General features: G+C 41.6%; 1 protein-coding gene across 2 annotated transcripts in view; it reads left to right on the forward strand.

Annotated features, from left to right (window-relative positions):
* The first annotated feature begins 216 nt into the window (after nt 1-216).
* Nucleotides 217-15868, forward strand: part of Cbfb (core-binding factor subunit beta) — a 50206-nt gene continuing 34554 nt past the window's right edge. The window contains exons 1-3 of one of the 2 annotated variants that reach the window (XM_051169300.1): nt 217-566; nt 834-920; nt 8726-8842. In XM_051169300.1, coding sequence (XP_051025257.1) covers nt 489-566; nt 834-920; nt 8726-8842 — 282 coding nt within the window. In that variant the 5' untranslated portion in view covers nt 217-488. The remainder of the gene's footprint in view (nt 567-833; nt 921-8725; nt 8843-15868) is intronic. The other variant, XM_051169301.1, reaches the window with a different exon arrangement.

Raw genomic sequence — 15868 nt, forward strand, 5'->3', positions numbered from 1 at the left:
GGAAGGAGCCTGGTTTCACTGCAACCCAGGCGCCCGGCATTTGCCGGCGGGTGGCGCATGCGCGGCGCGGGCCGTGGAGTTGTGAATGGTGCGTCTTGTTTGCTAGAGTTTGAGGCGGGCGGGCGCGCGAGAAGGAGGGGTGGGGCCGGCGGGAAGGGGGAGCAGGGGGAGGGGGACGGGAGAGCCAGGGGGGGCGGGCGGCGAGAGGAAGTGGCGGCAGCGGCCGGGGGAGGCTAGAGCTGTGTCTGCGCGGGCGGCAGGCAACGGCTGAAGCGGGCGGCGGTAGCGTGGGTTGGGCTCCGGCAGACGGCGGCACCTCAAGACTCCCCCGGAGCGGGAGCCCACGCGGGCGGGCTCCTGAAACAAAGAGAAGCGGGAGTCCGGACGCCGCGGGGTGGGCGGTCAGCCGGTCAGCACCAGAGCCCGCCAGCGGGTGCCCGCGCTAGCCCCGGAGCGCGGCCGGCCGGCGGGGCCTGAAGGGCGGGAAGATGCCGCGCGTCGTACCGGACCAGAGGAGCAAGTTCGAGAACGAGGAGTTCTTCAGGAAGCTGAGCCGCGAGTGTGAGGTGAGGCGGGGTGGGAGGCGCGGAGGCCCCGGCGCTCCCCCTCGGAGCGGGCCCGGGCGGCGGAGAAAAGTTTGAGCGGCTTGCTTCCCGGGAAGCCCGCGGCGGCGCGCCGGCGGAGGGGGTAATCTCGCCCCGGCCGGCCGCGGTCCGCCCGCAGACTCTGCTTGTCCTTATCGGAGCCGCGGGGGAGCGGGCGGGCCGGCGGGCGGGAGGGCGGGCGCCGCCGCGGATTTGACTCCTGATTTCGGGCCGCCTCTGCCTTTGCAGATTAAGTACACGGGTTTCAGGGACCGGCCCCACGAGGAGCGCCAGACACGCTTCCAGAACGCCTGCCGCGACGGCCGCTCGGAGATCGTAAGTTGGCGGCGGCGGCGGGGGCCCCGGGGGTGTGTGCGGGGGAAGGCCGCGCCGGGGGGACCCGGGCGCGCGCCAGTCACTTGTTGCGCGCGGCCCCGGGCGGGTTCCGGACGGCGCCGCGGATGCTGCGGCTCCCGGAACTGAGCAGCGGGCGCAGTCTCACTTCCTAGTCCGGATTCGAAAGGCGCCGGGGCGGGGGGGGGGAGGAGGCAGACGCTTGGTGGACACACGCGCGTTCTCCTCGGTCGCCCGACATGGTTTGTGTTTCCCAGTTGCCTGCTTGCCTCTCGGAGTGGAGCTCAAACCCGAGCCAGGCAACGGGTATGGTCTAGGATGTGACCTCGATCAGGGATCTGAGTGTTTGAAGGAGGAATACACCCCCTTTAGCGAAAAGAATCATTTAAGTGGTCAGCGATAGGTTTGTTTCTGAGAAGCGAGATGGGTAAATCCGTAGGAGAAGCTATCTCCCAATACAGTGGAGAGTAAATCTATTCCACTTATCTGTCGAGGCGGGGGGGGGGGGGGGGCCAAAGGATGGACCATTTTCTTTCCTTAGAATGTTAGGAATCTGAAAAGGTTCCTTTTTCTAACCTAAATACGGCTGTCTTTGTGTTGGAGTTCCTAAAAAATTGCCTGGTTCTCCATAAACTAAGCCTGTAGTTGATCTAGAGGCTCCTATTTTATATTTGAAGCTTTCTATTTACTCATCAAACCCTGAGTTGAAAAATATCAAAGTGACTTAGTTCCTCTCTTGCCTGTTAGTTGATCTCTTCAGAGGCGTTGGTTAGGAAGCAACAAAGGGCAGACACTGTAGGAAAGAGGTACGTGTGTTTTAAGTGGAAGCACTGTGTGATGGAATCCTAATAGCTATTTGTTCAGTGATAGCCCCGTTGCCTTAGCCCAAACTTGAAGCAATTTCAATACAGGTTAACAGTACACGGCTACTGAGTGTATTCCCTCCCCAGCCAAAAATTTTTTATTGAGAGGTAATTCATATACCATGAACTCAACTCTTGTCACTGAAATTAGATTTTAAAAAAGTGTGTTTATTTTTATTTTATGTACATTGGTGTTTTGACTGAAAGTATGTCTGCGTGGGGTTATCAGATCCCCTGGAACAGGAGTTACAGATGGCTGTGAGCTGCCATATGAGGAGTTAAATCCGGGTCCTCTGGAAGAGCAACCAGTGCTTTTAACCCCCAAGCCATCTCTCCAATCCCACTTAATTTATTTTTAAGTGTTATTTAATATTTAAAATGAAAGCGGTTGGAATTGAATTGATAGTGAAAAAACACTAATTACACATATCAAGAGCTATAGGATATCTGACCGTTAAGGTGTCTCATGAAAGAAAGACCTACCACTTTCAACCCATATTTCAACTGGTTTCTTGAGTAATTGTGATGTCACACAATTCAAAAAGCATAAGAAATGCTGTTTAGTTTTAGCCTTGGGTGGCAGAAGAAAATCCTTCAGGAGTTGACCCAATGGCATGCTTTGCCTGCATTTCAGTAGCAAAGGGTGGATGGTATACTGCACGGTAGATTTCTTGTATGTTACATATGTTAAGTATAAAAGATGAGATACAATTAAGTTACTGTTTTTTAAAGCTGAGTTGATTTTTTTTTTTTTTTCTTTTCCAGTTTTTCAGGGTTTCTCTGTGTAACAGCCCTGGCTGTCCTCCTGGACTCACTTTGTAGACCAGGCTGGCCTTGAACTCATAGAGGTCCACCTGCCTCTGCCTCCTGAATGCTGGGATTAAAGGTGTGTGACACCACATCGGGGCAAGTTGATTTTTTTTTTTTTTTTTTTTTTTTTTTTTTTTTTTTTAATGCCGTGATACATAGTCAGTAGGATGGGTGGATTGATTTGCTTCCTTATTTATTTATTTATTTATTTATTTATGCTATCAGAGTTTGGTGTATGTAGTTACAGATTGCACATATAATGCACAGTATGTCTAAACAGCTGTATTTAATATTTTTGTGATACAGCAGTATTATATAGCTTGCTGTATTTGTCATAAATTCTTTTTAGAATGAATTAGACGTTTTGGGCCATCTTCTAAATATTTGATACTACAAATTTTATTTTTCTCTGTTTTTTGTTTTGTTTTGTTTTGTTTTTGAGAAAAGGTTGTATGTAACCTAGGATGAATTTACATTCCACATACCTGGTACAGCGTGCCTAACTCCTTACAAATTTTAATAAGCATTGTTTGTTTTCTGAAAATTTTCATAAGTTAAGAAAGGTTTATGGGGCTGGACATGGTGGCCTACAACTTTGATCCCAGCACTCGGGAGGTAGAGGCAGGTGGATTTCTGTGAGTTCTAAGCCAGCCTGGTCTACAAAGTGAGTCCAGGACAGTCAGGTCTATCACACAGAGAAATCCTATCTCAAAAAACAAAACAAAACAAAAAAGCAAAAGAAAGGTTTTTTGAGTTGGGCATGGTGGCAAATGCCATTAATCCCAACATTCATAGGAGGCAGAGGCAGGTGAACAAGTTTGAGGCCAGCTTGGTCAGTATGTGAATTTCAGGACAGCCAAAGCTACACAGAGAATCTGTCTCAAAAAAAAAAAAAAAAAAAAGAAAGAAAGAAAAGAAAAAGAAAAAGAAAAAAGATTTGCATTTATGATAGTATGTCTTTTTTATTTTTCCTTTTACTTTTTATTTATTGTGTGTGGGGGCACATATGGTATTTAGAGAACAGCAGTTCCCTCCTACCATGTAGATTCCAAAGATTGAGCTCAAGTTGTCCGTCTTGGCATCTTCACCCATTGCGCCATCTCACCAAACCTCCCCCACACCCCATTTTCTTCTTCTTTTCCCAAACTGGCTTGGAAATGTGTGTCTTTTATTTTATTTTATTGAAACAATACTTTATAGCTCAGGATGGCCTTGTATGTGCAGCAGTCCTCCTGTCTCAGTCTCCTGCGTGTTAAGATTACAGTTGTGAGCCACCATGCCTGGTCATGTGTCTTAGCCTTGGCTGTCCTGGACTCGCTTTGCAGACCAGGCTGGCCTCTAATTTACAGAGATCCACCCACCTCTGCCTCCCAAGTGCTGGGCTTGCCGGCCTGCGCCACCATACCTGGCTTAAAGACTGTGTTCTTACTCCATACGCTCAATCTTTTTTGAAATTATAGTTAGATTTCTTCCTTCCCTTTTTTCCCTCAAGCCTTTCCATATGTCCCTCCCCACTCTACTCCAAATTCACAGCCTCTTTTTTTCATTGTATTCATATGTGTGTATGCATATATATTTCTAAATACATAGGTGTTTCTAAATATGACCTGTACAGTCCATATGATGTTGCTTGTATATATGTTCTCAGGACTGTTGGGCACTGGACAGTCAGTTGGTGTGCTTTTCTCTAGGGAAGTCCACCTCCCAGCTTCCCTCAGTTTCCCTCAGTTCTTTGTATAGGGTTGAGTCCTACTGGGCTTTCCCACCTCCACTTAGGCATGTCCAATGTTACCCTTATTCAGTTCCTGTTTGGGTAGTGATTTGGTGAGAGTTTATGATGTTTGGCAGTCATGTTGGTTAGACTTGATGGGCGTGGCTTCTGATACTACTAGGAAGGAATCTCATAATAAAATTCCCTGATCCTCTGCTTCTTACAGCCTTTCTACCCCTCTTCCTTAATGTGCCCTGAGCCTTTGGTGCAGGAGTGTTTTATAGATGTGTCCATTGGGACTGGGCTCCACAGTAAGTGGTTTTGGTTGTTGTTTTTAACATTTTTTTTGTTTAGGAGGCAGTATGTGTGCTGTGATGAGTGGGTCAGAGGATGGTAACTTAGAGAAATTGGTTCTTCCCTTCACCATGTAGGTCCCAGGGTTTGAATTTATGCTGTCAGGGCCGCTGTAAGTACCTGTTACCTTCTCATTGGCCCTTTGTTGAGTAATTTAACTATTTGTATTTGGGAAGGAATTTTACATTTCCTTCTCTTTCTGGTTTTTACCTTTTAATTGTTACCTATTCTCCCCACCCGGGTACTAAGAATTGAACAGTAGGTCTTTAGCATACTAGTCAATATTGCATTTTAAACTTTGAGAGAGGGTCTTACTAAGTTGATTTGAACTTGTGATCTTTTTGTCCTTTTTTAGATGTTTTTTGTTTTGTTTTTAGAGGCAGGGTTTCTCTGCAGTCCTGTACTTGCTCTGTAGACTAGGCTAGCCTTGAACTCAGAGGTCACCTGCCTCTGCCTCTTGAGTGCTAGGATTGAAGGTGTGCACCACCATGCCTGATCATCAATTCTTAGAGTAAGAATGTTGAAAATATCTTTATTAATAATACAGCAAGAAATAATTTTGAAAAAGAATGACATCCGAGTTATAATTCTACTGTGAGAAAGTGTTTTAAGACAGGTTTTCACTTTGTAACAGGCTGGCCTCAAACTTCTAATATTCTTATCTTTAATATACTACAACTTTTTTTTAACTTTTTCATTTTCTCACTAATATATACTTTTAATCCTGAAATTTGACTGATAAGTGTGTTGGGGTTCTAAAACAGTATGTGCCATTTTACTGCTTTCAGAGTTTTCCTAACCCTTTCATATGTGTAGCTATTCCGTTAGAGAGATGCCCTATCTGGTGTTTTGCTGGGTCTAACGGTGAACATCTTTGATCCTAGATCTCAGGAGACAGGCAGGTCAATATAAATTTCAAGCCAGCCTGTTCTCCATGGTGAGTTCCAGGCTAACCAGGCCTACATAATGAGACCCTATCTCCAAAAAAAAGAAAGAAAGAAAGAAAAAGATGGGGTTGCAGTACTTGCTTATCAGTTTTGCCACTTTTTTTCCCTCATAAGAATAACCTTTAGATAATTGGCATATAGAAACTTTCCTTTTTTAAATATTACATTTTTTGTATACGTGCACACACACACACACACACACAAGGGAGGCGCACATGAGCACTCATATGGATGGTGTGCTTGTGGGGGTCAGAGGGCGATTTAGCTGCAGTCGGTTTTCTTTCCACCGTGTGATACTGAAACCCAGTTGTCAAGGTTGTGCAGCAGCACCTTCATCCACCGAACCATCTCCCGGGCCTCTTTCTTGTGTTTTGAGACAGATCTTCTCCAACATGGGCAACCTTGGAACTTGTGATTGTCCTGCCTCTGCTGTTGGAGTGCGGTAATTATAGGTGTAAGTAACACCCACCTTAGGAACTGTCTGAGGTTGCCATTCAAACAGGATGTGAAGTGATAGGATCTGCAGTCTTGGTGCTGAGCTCAGAGATTGAAGGATTTACCTCTTCACAGCTGTCAACAAACATTCCTCATGGGCTGGATTTAACCTGCTAACTCCCTGCTCTGAAAACATTGTTATCTAAGGCTAAAAAAGTTGGGTCTCGGTAGTTTCTCTTCGGCTGCGTGTATAGGCTTTGTGCCTGTAGTCTCACTACTGGAGAAACTGAAAAAGATTACTTAGGCCCTGGAGTTTGAAGGCTTTCTGTGCAAAATAGCCAGATATGGTCTGCAAAGACTAGCTTAGCATGACAGCTCATGCTTATCTCAGGGCTTGGGTACGTGACACGGGAAGACTGCCTTGAGTTTGAACAGCCTGGCCACATTTTCTGTGTCAGAGGGATTATGTTTCTCTTACATTATTCAGCACACGTTTAGTGCTTATTGGTACTTTTCTAAGTAGCTTAATAAATAAGGAAGCTGAGGTATGCCTTAGGTCATACAGCCTAGGCAGATTTCCTTTTGCAATTTTGGTTTTCATTTTGCATGGAGGATGGGTTGGACAGGCCTCATGTATGGTTTTAAACTTCATATGTAGCCAAGGATGAGCTTGAATTCATGAGTCCCCCTTTCATTTGAACTTGTGCTCGTGGGGCTTTAATAGGTAAAACTTACCCAGTTGAGAAATTGAGCACTTAGACTGATGAATTTCACCTACTGAGTAAAAAATTGGAGGTAGTGGGAAAAGGATTAGGTTAAGGCCAATTTGGGCTGAGTATTGAGACCCCCTTCTTTGAAGTTGTTAATCCTGGGTAGAGGGGGCCAATGGGTAAATGTATCACCTAATGACTTTGAGTATCCCCTGGTTTTGAGCCCCTTGCTTTCAAATGAAAATTATGTTTGAGCCGGGCGTGGTGGCGCACGCCTTTAATCCTAGCACTCAGGAGGCAGAGGTAGGCGAATCATTGTAAGTTCGAGGCTAGCCTGGTCTACAAAGTGAGTTCAGGATAGCCAAGGCTACACAGAGAAACCCTGTCTCGAAAAAAAAAAAAAAAAAAAAGAAGAAGAAGAAGAAGAAAAGAAAACAAATTATGTTTCAAAAGAGTTGAGGCTTTGAAATTTCATTAGCAAAGTAAAACTATGCTTCCAGCAAAGAGGAGTTCATACCTAGATGACTTTAAAACTTTCTTTAGGTATATGGGTATTTTGCCTTCATGCGTGTCTGTGCCTGTTTATGATCAGCCTGGTGCCCAGAGGCCAAAAAAGGGCATTGGACCACATAGAACTGAAGTTACAGATGATTGTGCACCTCCACGTGGGTTTTGAGAATCGAACTCTGGTCCTCTGGACAAGTAGTCAGTGTTCTTAAGAGCTGAGCCATCTCTCCAGCCCCTAATACGTATTGGGCTTTGTTTGTTTGTTTGATTCCCCTTGTTTTTTTCAAGACAGATCTCATTGTGTAGCCTAGCTGTCCTGGAACTCATAGAAATCTGGCTGCTTCTGCCTCCCAAGTGCTGGGATTAAAGGTGTGTTCTACTACGAACACTGAAAATGTTTGTTGGGTTTTTTTTAATACAATTTTTATTTATATCTTTGGAAATCTGTCTTGGAAAGGAGAGTAATGGTTTTTCTGATTTTTGGGGGGTTTTTTTTTTTTTGTTTTGTTTTTCCGAGACAGGGTTTCTCTGTGTATACTTGGCTGTCCTGGACTCACTTTGTAGACCAGGCTGGCCTCGAACTCACAGCAATCCACCTGCCTCTGCCTCCTGATACTGGGATTAAAGGCGTGCGCCACCACGCCTGGCGATTTTTTTTTTTTTTTTTTTTTTTAATGTGAAGAAGTAAGAGTTAAATTACTCAGAGGTGACATAAAATGACATTTTTGGAGCTTACTTTAAATTGTCCTGTGTATTGAACTATACCAGCTAACCTTTTTTTTTTTTTTAAATGAGACAGGTTCTTACTATGTAGCCCTGTCTGTCTTGGAATTTACTATATAGACCAGACTGGCCTTGAACTCATAGAGATGCCTCTGTCTCCTGAGTGCTAATCAAAGGTGTATGATACCTGGCCTCTGAGAATATTTTTATCATGGGCTTTGGAACTCATGCTTAAAAAAATGTATTTAAATACTGCATTGGTTTGTTTGTTTGTTTTAAACACATCACACATGGTTGCATGTTTTCTTGAGCCAGAGAATCAAGAAAAATTAAAATAGCTTACATATACAACTTTAAATTATATTATGCTTTAAAACTCAAAACCATGAGTGGTTTGCACATTTGAAAATAAAGTTTAAGCGCAAGGATAGTTTTTGTTATACAAGAGCAATTTGAGTTCCTAACGTCAGCAAAAAAATGACCTGAAAGAAAGTATTGATTCCATGTCTGATTTTATATTTGAGCAGCCAATGGCAAATGTCCTTAAAATGGAATCAGATGTTTGTAACTTAATACTTAAGAAAAATGATGAGTGCATGGTTTTTACTTTTAAGTATTCTTGGTGCTGCCTGGCTTAAGACATAAACTGATGTAAAAATAAATGACTGCCTGCATAATTTATGTAATGTCCTGCTTCTGATCCTGTTTGTATTGATTTTTCTAAAAGGCTTTTGTGGCCACAGGAACCAATCTGTCTCTCCAGTTTTTTCCGGCCAGCTGGCAGGGAGAACAGCGACAAACACCTAGCCGGGAATATGTCGACTTAGAAAGAGAAGCAGGCAAGGTAGGAAACGTTTCTTGGTTTTTGTTTTTTTGTTTTGTTTTTTTATTTCAAGTATTGTGTATTGCTTTGTTACTGTCTGATTATTTGCATTTTAATAAGGAGATTATTAGTCTGACTACCAGATTTGTTTTTATGTAAAAAGAATGTAAAATGATTTTAGTGATTTTTATAACATTTGATTCCTAATTTCATATATATATAATTATCATGAGAAGTTCTAATTTATAGAAAGGTAAGAACCTACATTTAACATTCAAATTAAAATTTTTTTAAAAGTTAGCAAGAAATTTTTTGTGTCTACTGAAATGGTATAGTCCTATGAAAATTAGGGACGGGATGACTGTTTAAAAATTTTTTTAAGTTTCTGTATTTAGAAACAAATTATAGGTAGCTTGTTAATATAGCAAATTTTTATTTTAAGAAATTTTCTACTTGAAAATAATATTTTCCATTTATTTTAAGGGAAAGTTTCTAGAAATTCAAATAAATGTCTTTTAATTTTTATGTTAGAAGTTAAGGTTAAAGTTATGAAAATATAGGTAGAAATGTTTACACTGATAACTATTAAAAATCTGTGTGTTGTATTACTTGATAAAAAATGTAATGGTATTTTAGATTGATTGATCTTTGATCAAGGAGTCAGGGTGAGGTCATGTGTATATATTACATGACTGTATGAAGCTTTCGAAAAATATTTTTAAAAGTCCAGTTGATTTCATGAACAAAAACTAAAGAACTTTTATAACAGTTGTATACTCTACATATTTCTATTTCCTCCATAGATGGTTTTGTTGGAGTTTTGGGGTTTTTATTTGTTTGTTTTCCTGGGGTGTTTTTGTTTTTCTTTTGAGATACGGTCTCTTGTAACCATCACCAACCTAGAATTCTTAATCCTCCTGACTCCACCTTGGACTGCTGGGTTACAGGTGTGTGTTACTACACCCAGCTTCTGAAATGTTAACCATTTTTGTTTCTAGCAACTTGATAAATTATTTTTCTAAGTGTCATCATAGCTAGCATAAACTTTTTAGTTATTTGCCTTTGGTGTGGCAGATTTTGCCTCTTTAGTTTATGGGGAGCTTCTGGACTATTTAGTTCCAAGTCAGCCTGAGCGACAGTGAGACCCTATCTCAAAACGAACAGTGCTGGTGAGATGGCTCAGGAGGTAAGAATGTGTGCCTGGCAACCTTGATCTGAGTTGGACCTCAGAACCCATGTGAGAAACACAGTACTGTGGCTGTTGGCCACAGCTTCAGCGTTCCTACTACAAGGTGAGACGTAGAGCCCAGAGGATCTACCAGAGGCTAGTAAAATATTCCAGTTGCAAACACAACAGGAGAGACCCTGTCACCTAAAGAAGTTGTCTTCTAGTGTTCAGACACATCTGTACCCCCTACCACACACAAATAATAAAATAACTCTTAACAAATTAAAAAACAGCAACCAAAAAGAAATAGCAGCATATATGCACTAATTAAAATGTATCTGTTTCGGGGCTTGTAGAGTCCGCTCAGTGGTTGAGTACTGGCTGCTCTTCCAGAGGACCCTGATTCAATGCCCAATACCCACGTGGCAGCTCACAACTGTTATAACTCCTGTTCCCTCACACAGATGTACATGCAGTTAAGTGACCAATGTACATAAGTTTAAAATAAATTATTTTTAATTTATTTAAGTACAGTGAAGATTTTGTCTGTTTAGTTCTGTGACGTTGATCTTTTATAGGTAACCAGCTAGTCTTTAGGTTGAAAAGGAGAAAGGCTGCAGAGTTTTTAAAAAGTGAGTAATAGTTACATAATTTACTTTTTCGAATATTAATTTGTTTAATTGGAAAATGAAAAATAGTATTCATAATATATGTTTCAATTTCAGTAGCAAATAATAAAACTGATGCAAGATATCAGGAAATTTACATTGTATTAATATTGGTTTTAAAAGTTTGTTTTTTAAAAAGACAGATGGAATTTTCAGTTTTTCAGGCTAACTTTCTCTGTTGCAGCTATTTACCTTTGTAGTTGTAGTGTCAAAAGAGCTAAATACTGCAGATGAATAAGTGAGTGGTGCTATATTCCAAGAATCTGGTAATGCTAGCCAAAATGAGTATCTTTCTTTCATATGATGAAATTGTGTTTATGTAGAGATGACAGGTCTTTCATTAGTGTTACCAACACCTATACTCAACCAAAAGAAATGCAGAAAACAAAGACACCCTCCTAGCATATTGCTACATGCTGCTAAGATAAAATACTCCAGTTGGTTTTTAAAAAAAGAACACTAACCTAGGTTTTCTCATCCATCACATTTAGACTGTGGAGGTGTCTTTCTCCCTTTTTAGGCTTTGTTGTTGTTCTCCTTAGACTTTCTGTCTTCGTAGGCCTTGGGTGGACTACCGAAAAAACAACTGGGTGAGCTTTTCCCAAATGCTAATTATTTGCCAGTGTTGATTCTTTTTTAAAAATTTTTTAAAGATTTATTTATTATGTATACAGTGCTCTGCCTGCATGTACACCTGCAGGCCAAAGGGGGCATCAGATCACATTATAGATGGTTGTGAGCCACCATGGGGTTGCTGGGAATTGGGCTCAGGTGCTCTTAACCTCTGAGCCATCTATTTCTCCAGGCCCCCCACCCCCCCCACCCCCCCCCCTCCTGTGTTAATTCTTTTGTTGTTGCTTGTTTGTTTGTTTCGTTTTTTGAGACAGGGTTTCTCTATGTAGCCTTGGCTGTCCTGGACTCGCTTTATAGACTAGGCTGGCCTCGAACTCATAGAGATCCGCCTGCCTCTGCCTCCCGAGTGCTGGGATTCTTTTTATCAGATGAGTATCATCTCATATTTTTTGCACCTTGTTTGAACTCTTGACCCTCCTGCCTACACCACCTAAGTGCTGAGATTACAGGTATGTAAATCGCATCGCTTTAACCTTGTTGTCTCCCAGCAGCTTATTTCTCTTGACTGATAAGTGATCAGGAAATGTTGTAATTTTAAATAGGTGGTTGGTAAAGAAGCTGATAATTTGAGCAGACACTTAAGAGAAGATTAGGAAATAGTGTGCTGTGCAGGCATCTAGGGGGGAGTGTTCTAGACAATGAAAAACCATTGTAAAGGATCCAGAGTTGGAGCAGGCGCTGCGTACTATACAAACAGCAAACAGGCTGGTATGGCTAGATTAGCCCAAAACAGGAACAGAAGATGAGATAAGAGAAATAAAACAGAGAGCTGGTTATTGTGACCATGGTAGGCTGTATGGTTTTTTGTTTGTTTGTTTGTTTGTTTGTTTTGAGACAAAGTTTCTCTGTAGCCGTGGTTGTCTTGGAACTCACTTTGTAGACCAGGCTGGCCTCAAACTCAGAGATCTGCCTGCCTCTGCCTCCTGAGTGCTGGGATTAAAGGTGCGTGCATCACTGTAGTCTGGCTGACTTTTTATTTGTGTATATACATGTATGTATATGCATATGGAGGTCAGAATATAACTTGTGGGAATATGTTCTTCTCAGTGTCAGTCCTAGGAATTGAATTTTAGTTATCAGGTTTGGCAGTAAGTGTTTTAACCCACTGAGCCATCTTACCTACTCAAAAGGGCTGTTCTTTTTTGGGAGCAAGCGAGGGTTATTGTTTTTTTTGTTTTGTTTGTCAAGACAGGGTTTCTCTGTGTAGCCTTGGCTATCCTGGACTCACTTTGTATACTTAGGCTGGCCTGAACTCAGAGATCTGCCTGTCTCTGAGTGCTGGGATTACAAAGGTAGACCACTGCGCCCAGCTTTCTTATTTTTTTATTTCCCCTGGTTTATTTGTTTTAATTTTATTTTGTTTAGTTTTTAAGGTTAGGGTCTGACATAGCTCAGACTGATCTTGACTTTGACATGTAGTTGAGTCTGGCCTTGAACTTGTGATATTCTTCCCTCACCTCCAGCATACTGGATAAAATGTGTGAGTCATTGCATCTGGCTTGGCATGGATTTTCATTCTGAGTGAAATGAAGAGTGGTTTCAGGATTCCTCACAGATGAATGATATGGTTTGTGTTAGGTTTTGACAGGCTCACTCTGCATTCTAGGTTGATAATATACTTTAAGGGCCAAAGTGAAGTAGGAAAACCAGTTTGGCCATTGAAGTAACCTTGGCCAGGCAGCAGTGGTATAGTGAGAGGTGAGTGTGCTCTGAAATAAAACCATCTGGATTTGTTTATGGGTTGGATGTAGTGGGTGGGAGAGAGTACTAACAACAACTCCACCTCTTTGGTTAGAACAACTGGAAATATGGGTGCCATCATCTAAGATGGGAAAGGCTGTAGATGAGTAAGGAGCAGGTTTGCTCAGTTTAGGACATGTGGGTTTGTCATGGTTGCTTGTTTTTGTAGCTTCTGTTTCCTTACTGCATACCCTGAACTAACAAACGGCTTTTTAAAATGACTCTTCATCTGTTTATCTCAAGAGTTCAATGACCTTTGAAAAAGATCGACTTTATTGAAATATGTAGGTTAAATATAATAAAATGTACTTAGTTTAATGGCATAATTTCACTTTAACAAATGTATATGTATATGTACATATGTATATGTACATATAAATGCCTTTATGGCTAACGTACTGTTTTCATGTTCCTTTACGCAAATCTGGGGTTGTTGTAGCTGTGTGGTTCTGGGTCAGGGTCCCTCTTGAGGTTACATTCTAACTGTTAGATAAGGCTGGACAGTCTCTGAAGACTTGTCTAAGCCCATATGACTTTTATTTCTAGGCATGTGTGCTTCTCTATACAGAGGAAATGAATGAAGTCGCCATGCTTTTTATGACCATTTCTCCTGGTCGTTTGTGTCTCATTTGGTTTATTAGCAGCTAGTCACTAAGTCTAGGCCACACTCAACAGAGAAGAGGATTATTACACTTGGGTATGAGTCCCGGGATGATGCAGTCATTGGCCATGTTTGAGCCCAGCCACAATAATAATTCTTAAATTTAGTGAATTTATAACAACTTACAATGTTAATAAATAAGAAACAAATAATAAATATTTTATTCAAAACAGTAGTTTGTGATTTCAGAAAAGAGGCTCTTTTATTCATTCTTTTGTTTATGTGATAGCAGAGGTATTTTCACCTAGGCCTCTATTGGCGCAGGTCTATAATCCCACCTTCTCAGGAAGCTGAATGGGAGGATCAAAAAAGTTCAAGGCTTGGTGTTCTATAGAGTTCAAGGCCAGCCTGGGCAACTTAGAGAAACCTTGTCTCAAAATAAAAGGCTTAAGAAGGCTGGTTATGTAGATCAGTTGTCAGCAATCAGCTCTTGCCTTGTACTTGTGAGCCCTAGGTTCCAACCCCCCACTCAGTTTGTTCCTTAAACTGAGGCTCTTTTGTTTTCATGTATCACTCCAAGTGTCTTTAATAAGGAAGGTCTTTTAGCAGACTATTACTAACAAATAGGTACTTTGTATAAGATCAAGTTTGAGCATAGTATTTTATAGTCTTGTTTTGAAGTACTTGAAACTTTTGGAGGAAGATAGGACTTACATATATAGCTCTGGCTGCCTGGAACTCATTATATGAACCAGGATGTTTTGACTGCTTATAGGTCTTTTCACCCTCTGTGTGCCTGGTGCCTGGGAAGGAGGCCAGAAGAGAGCATTGGAATCCTAGGGGCTAGAGTTACAGAAGATTATGAATTGTCACATGGGTGCTGGCAATTGAACCTGGTCCTCTGGAAGAACAGCCACTATTCTTAACTACTGACCCATTTCTCCAGCCCCACTTGAAACAGCTGTCTAGTTGGACTGTCTGCATTTGGCATGTCCTTGTTTTTTGTTTGTTTTAGATAGTACAGGGCATGGAACCCAGAGCCTGCCTCACACGGGTTACTCGAGTTCTCTACCACTGAGTTCTTGTGTTCCCAGCCTTTAAACTGGGCTCTTAGAGTCTTTCAGGAAAGATTTAACATAAGCATAGTGGGAAGGTCGAGTCAAAGCTGATCACAACTGTTGCTTATTCCTAAGTGGTAAGCAGAATATTCTCAATAGTGAGGATTAAATGAAGTGCCAGAGTATATGAAGGGTATGTTTTGAAATTTGAATTGTTTGTTTTGAGACTGGTCTCCTGTAGGATAGGCCAGCTTTGAACTGACGTTTCTTCTGCTTCTACCTCCTAAGTGTATGGATTATAGGCTGGTGACAGTATGCTCAGCACTAAAAATGCATCTTCAGTTGTAAATCCCTATCCAGGGTTAGGCTATTGGGTGTTTTTGTCAGGTAAGATTGTAACTGAATCATAGAGTTAGTGCCGTAGCATGACTTGGGTAAGTTCGTTTCAGGTAGGCGTACAGTGCTGTTGGAACACTTCATCTTTCCAAGTAGTCCATCCTGTGCTGGCAACCAAGATGTTTTTCATTCTTCTTTAAGCTGCTTCCTTGTATTTAGCTATCAGATGACAGCTAGGAAAATGCAACTTATCATAACTTAAATCATTCCTAAATTGAAATTTTATAGACTCAGCTTAATTCCTTTGCTCTTTCCTCTTAGGACCTATTTCCAATTATATTTTATTTTAGATGAATACAAGTGATTTTGGTTGACCATAATTAATAGTCTTGAGTGGTCACAGTTTTTTTTTTTTTTTTCATATAATCTGTGTTTCATAAAGCTTCATTGGGATTTTGATTAAATGACTATATATGGTAATTGTATGGTCTAGTTAGTCTAAAGAGTTTGAAAACTGATTTCAAAAAATGAACTTTATTGCTTGCTATTCATTGGCCCCCTTTTCCCCCTAATAGAACTTGTGTATTCTATTCTTGTCCTGGCCTCAGGAAGAAAGAGGTCAAACTCTTCTCTAAAAAAGTAATTTTAGGGCCAAGCATGGTCCTACGTTTTTGAAACAGGGTCTCACTCTGTACCTCTAGCTGTCCTAGATCTCATTAAGTAGACCAGGCTGGCCTCCAACTCACAGAGATCTGCCTGCCACTGCCTCCCAGGTGCCAGGATAAAAGGTGTGCACCACCATGCCTGCTACAAAGTGTCTTTGTGTCTGTCTGTCTCACTGAG

The sequence above is a fragment of the Acomys russatus genome, chromosome 26 (genome assembly GCF_903995435.1).
Source record: "Acomys russatus chromosome 26, mAcoRus1.1, whole genome shotgun sequence".
Taxonomy (NCBI): Eukaryota; Metazoa; Chordata; class Mammalia; order Rodentia; family Muridae; genus Acomys; species Acomys russatus.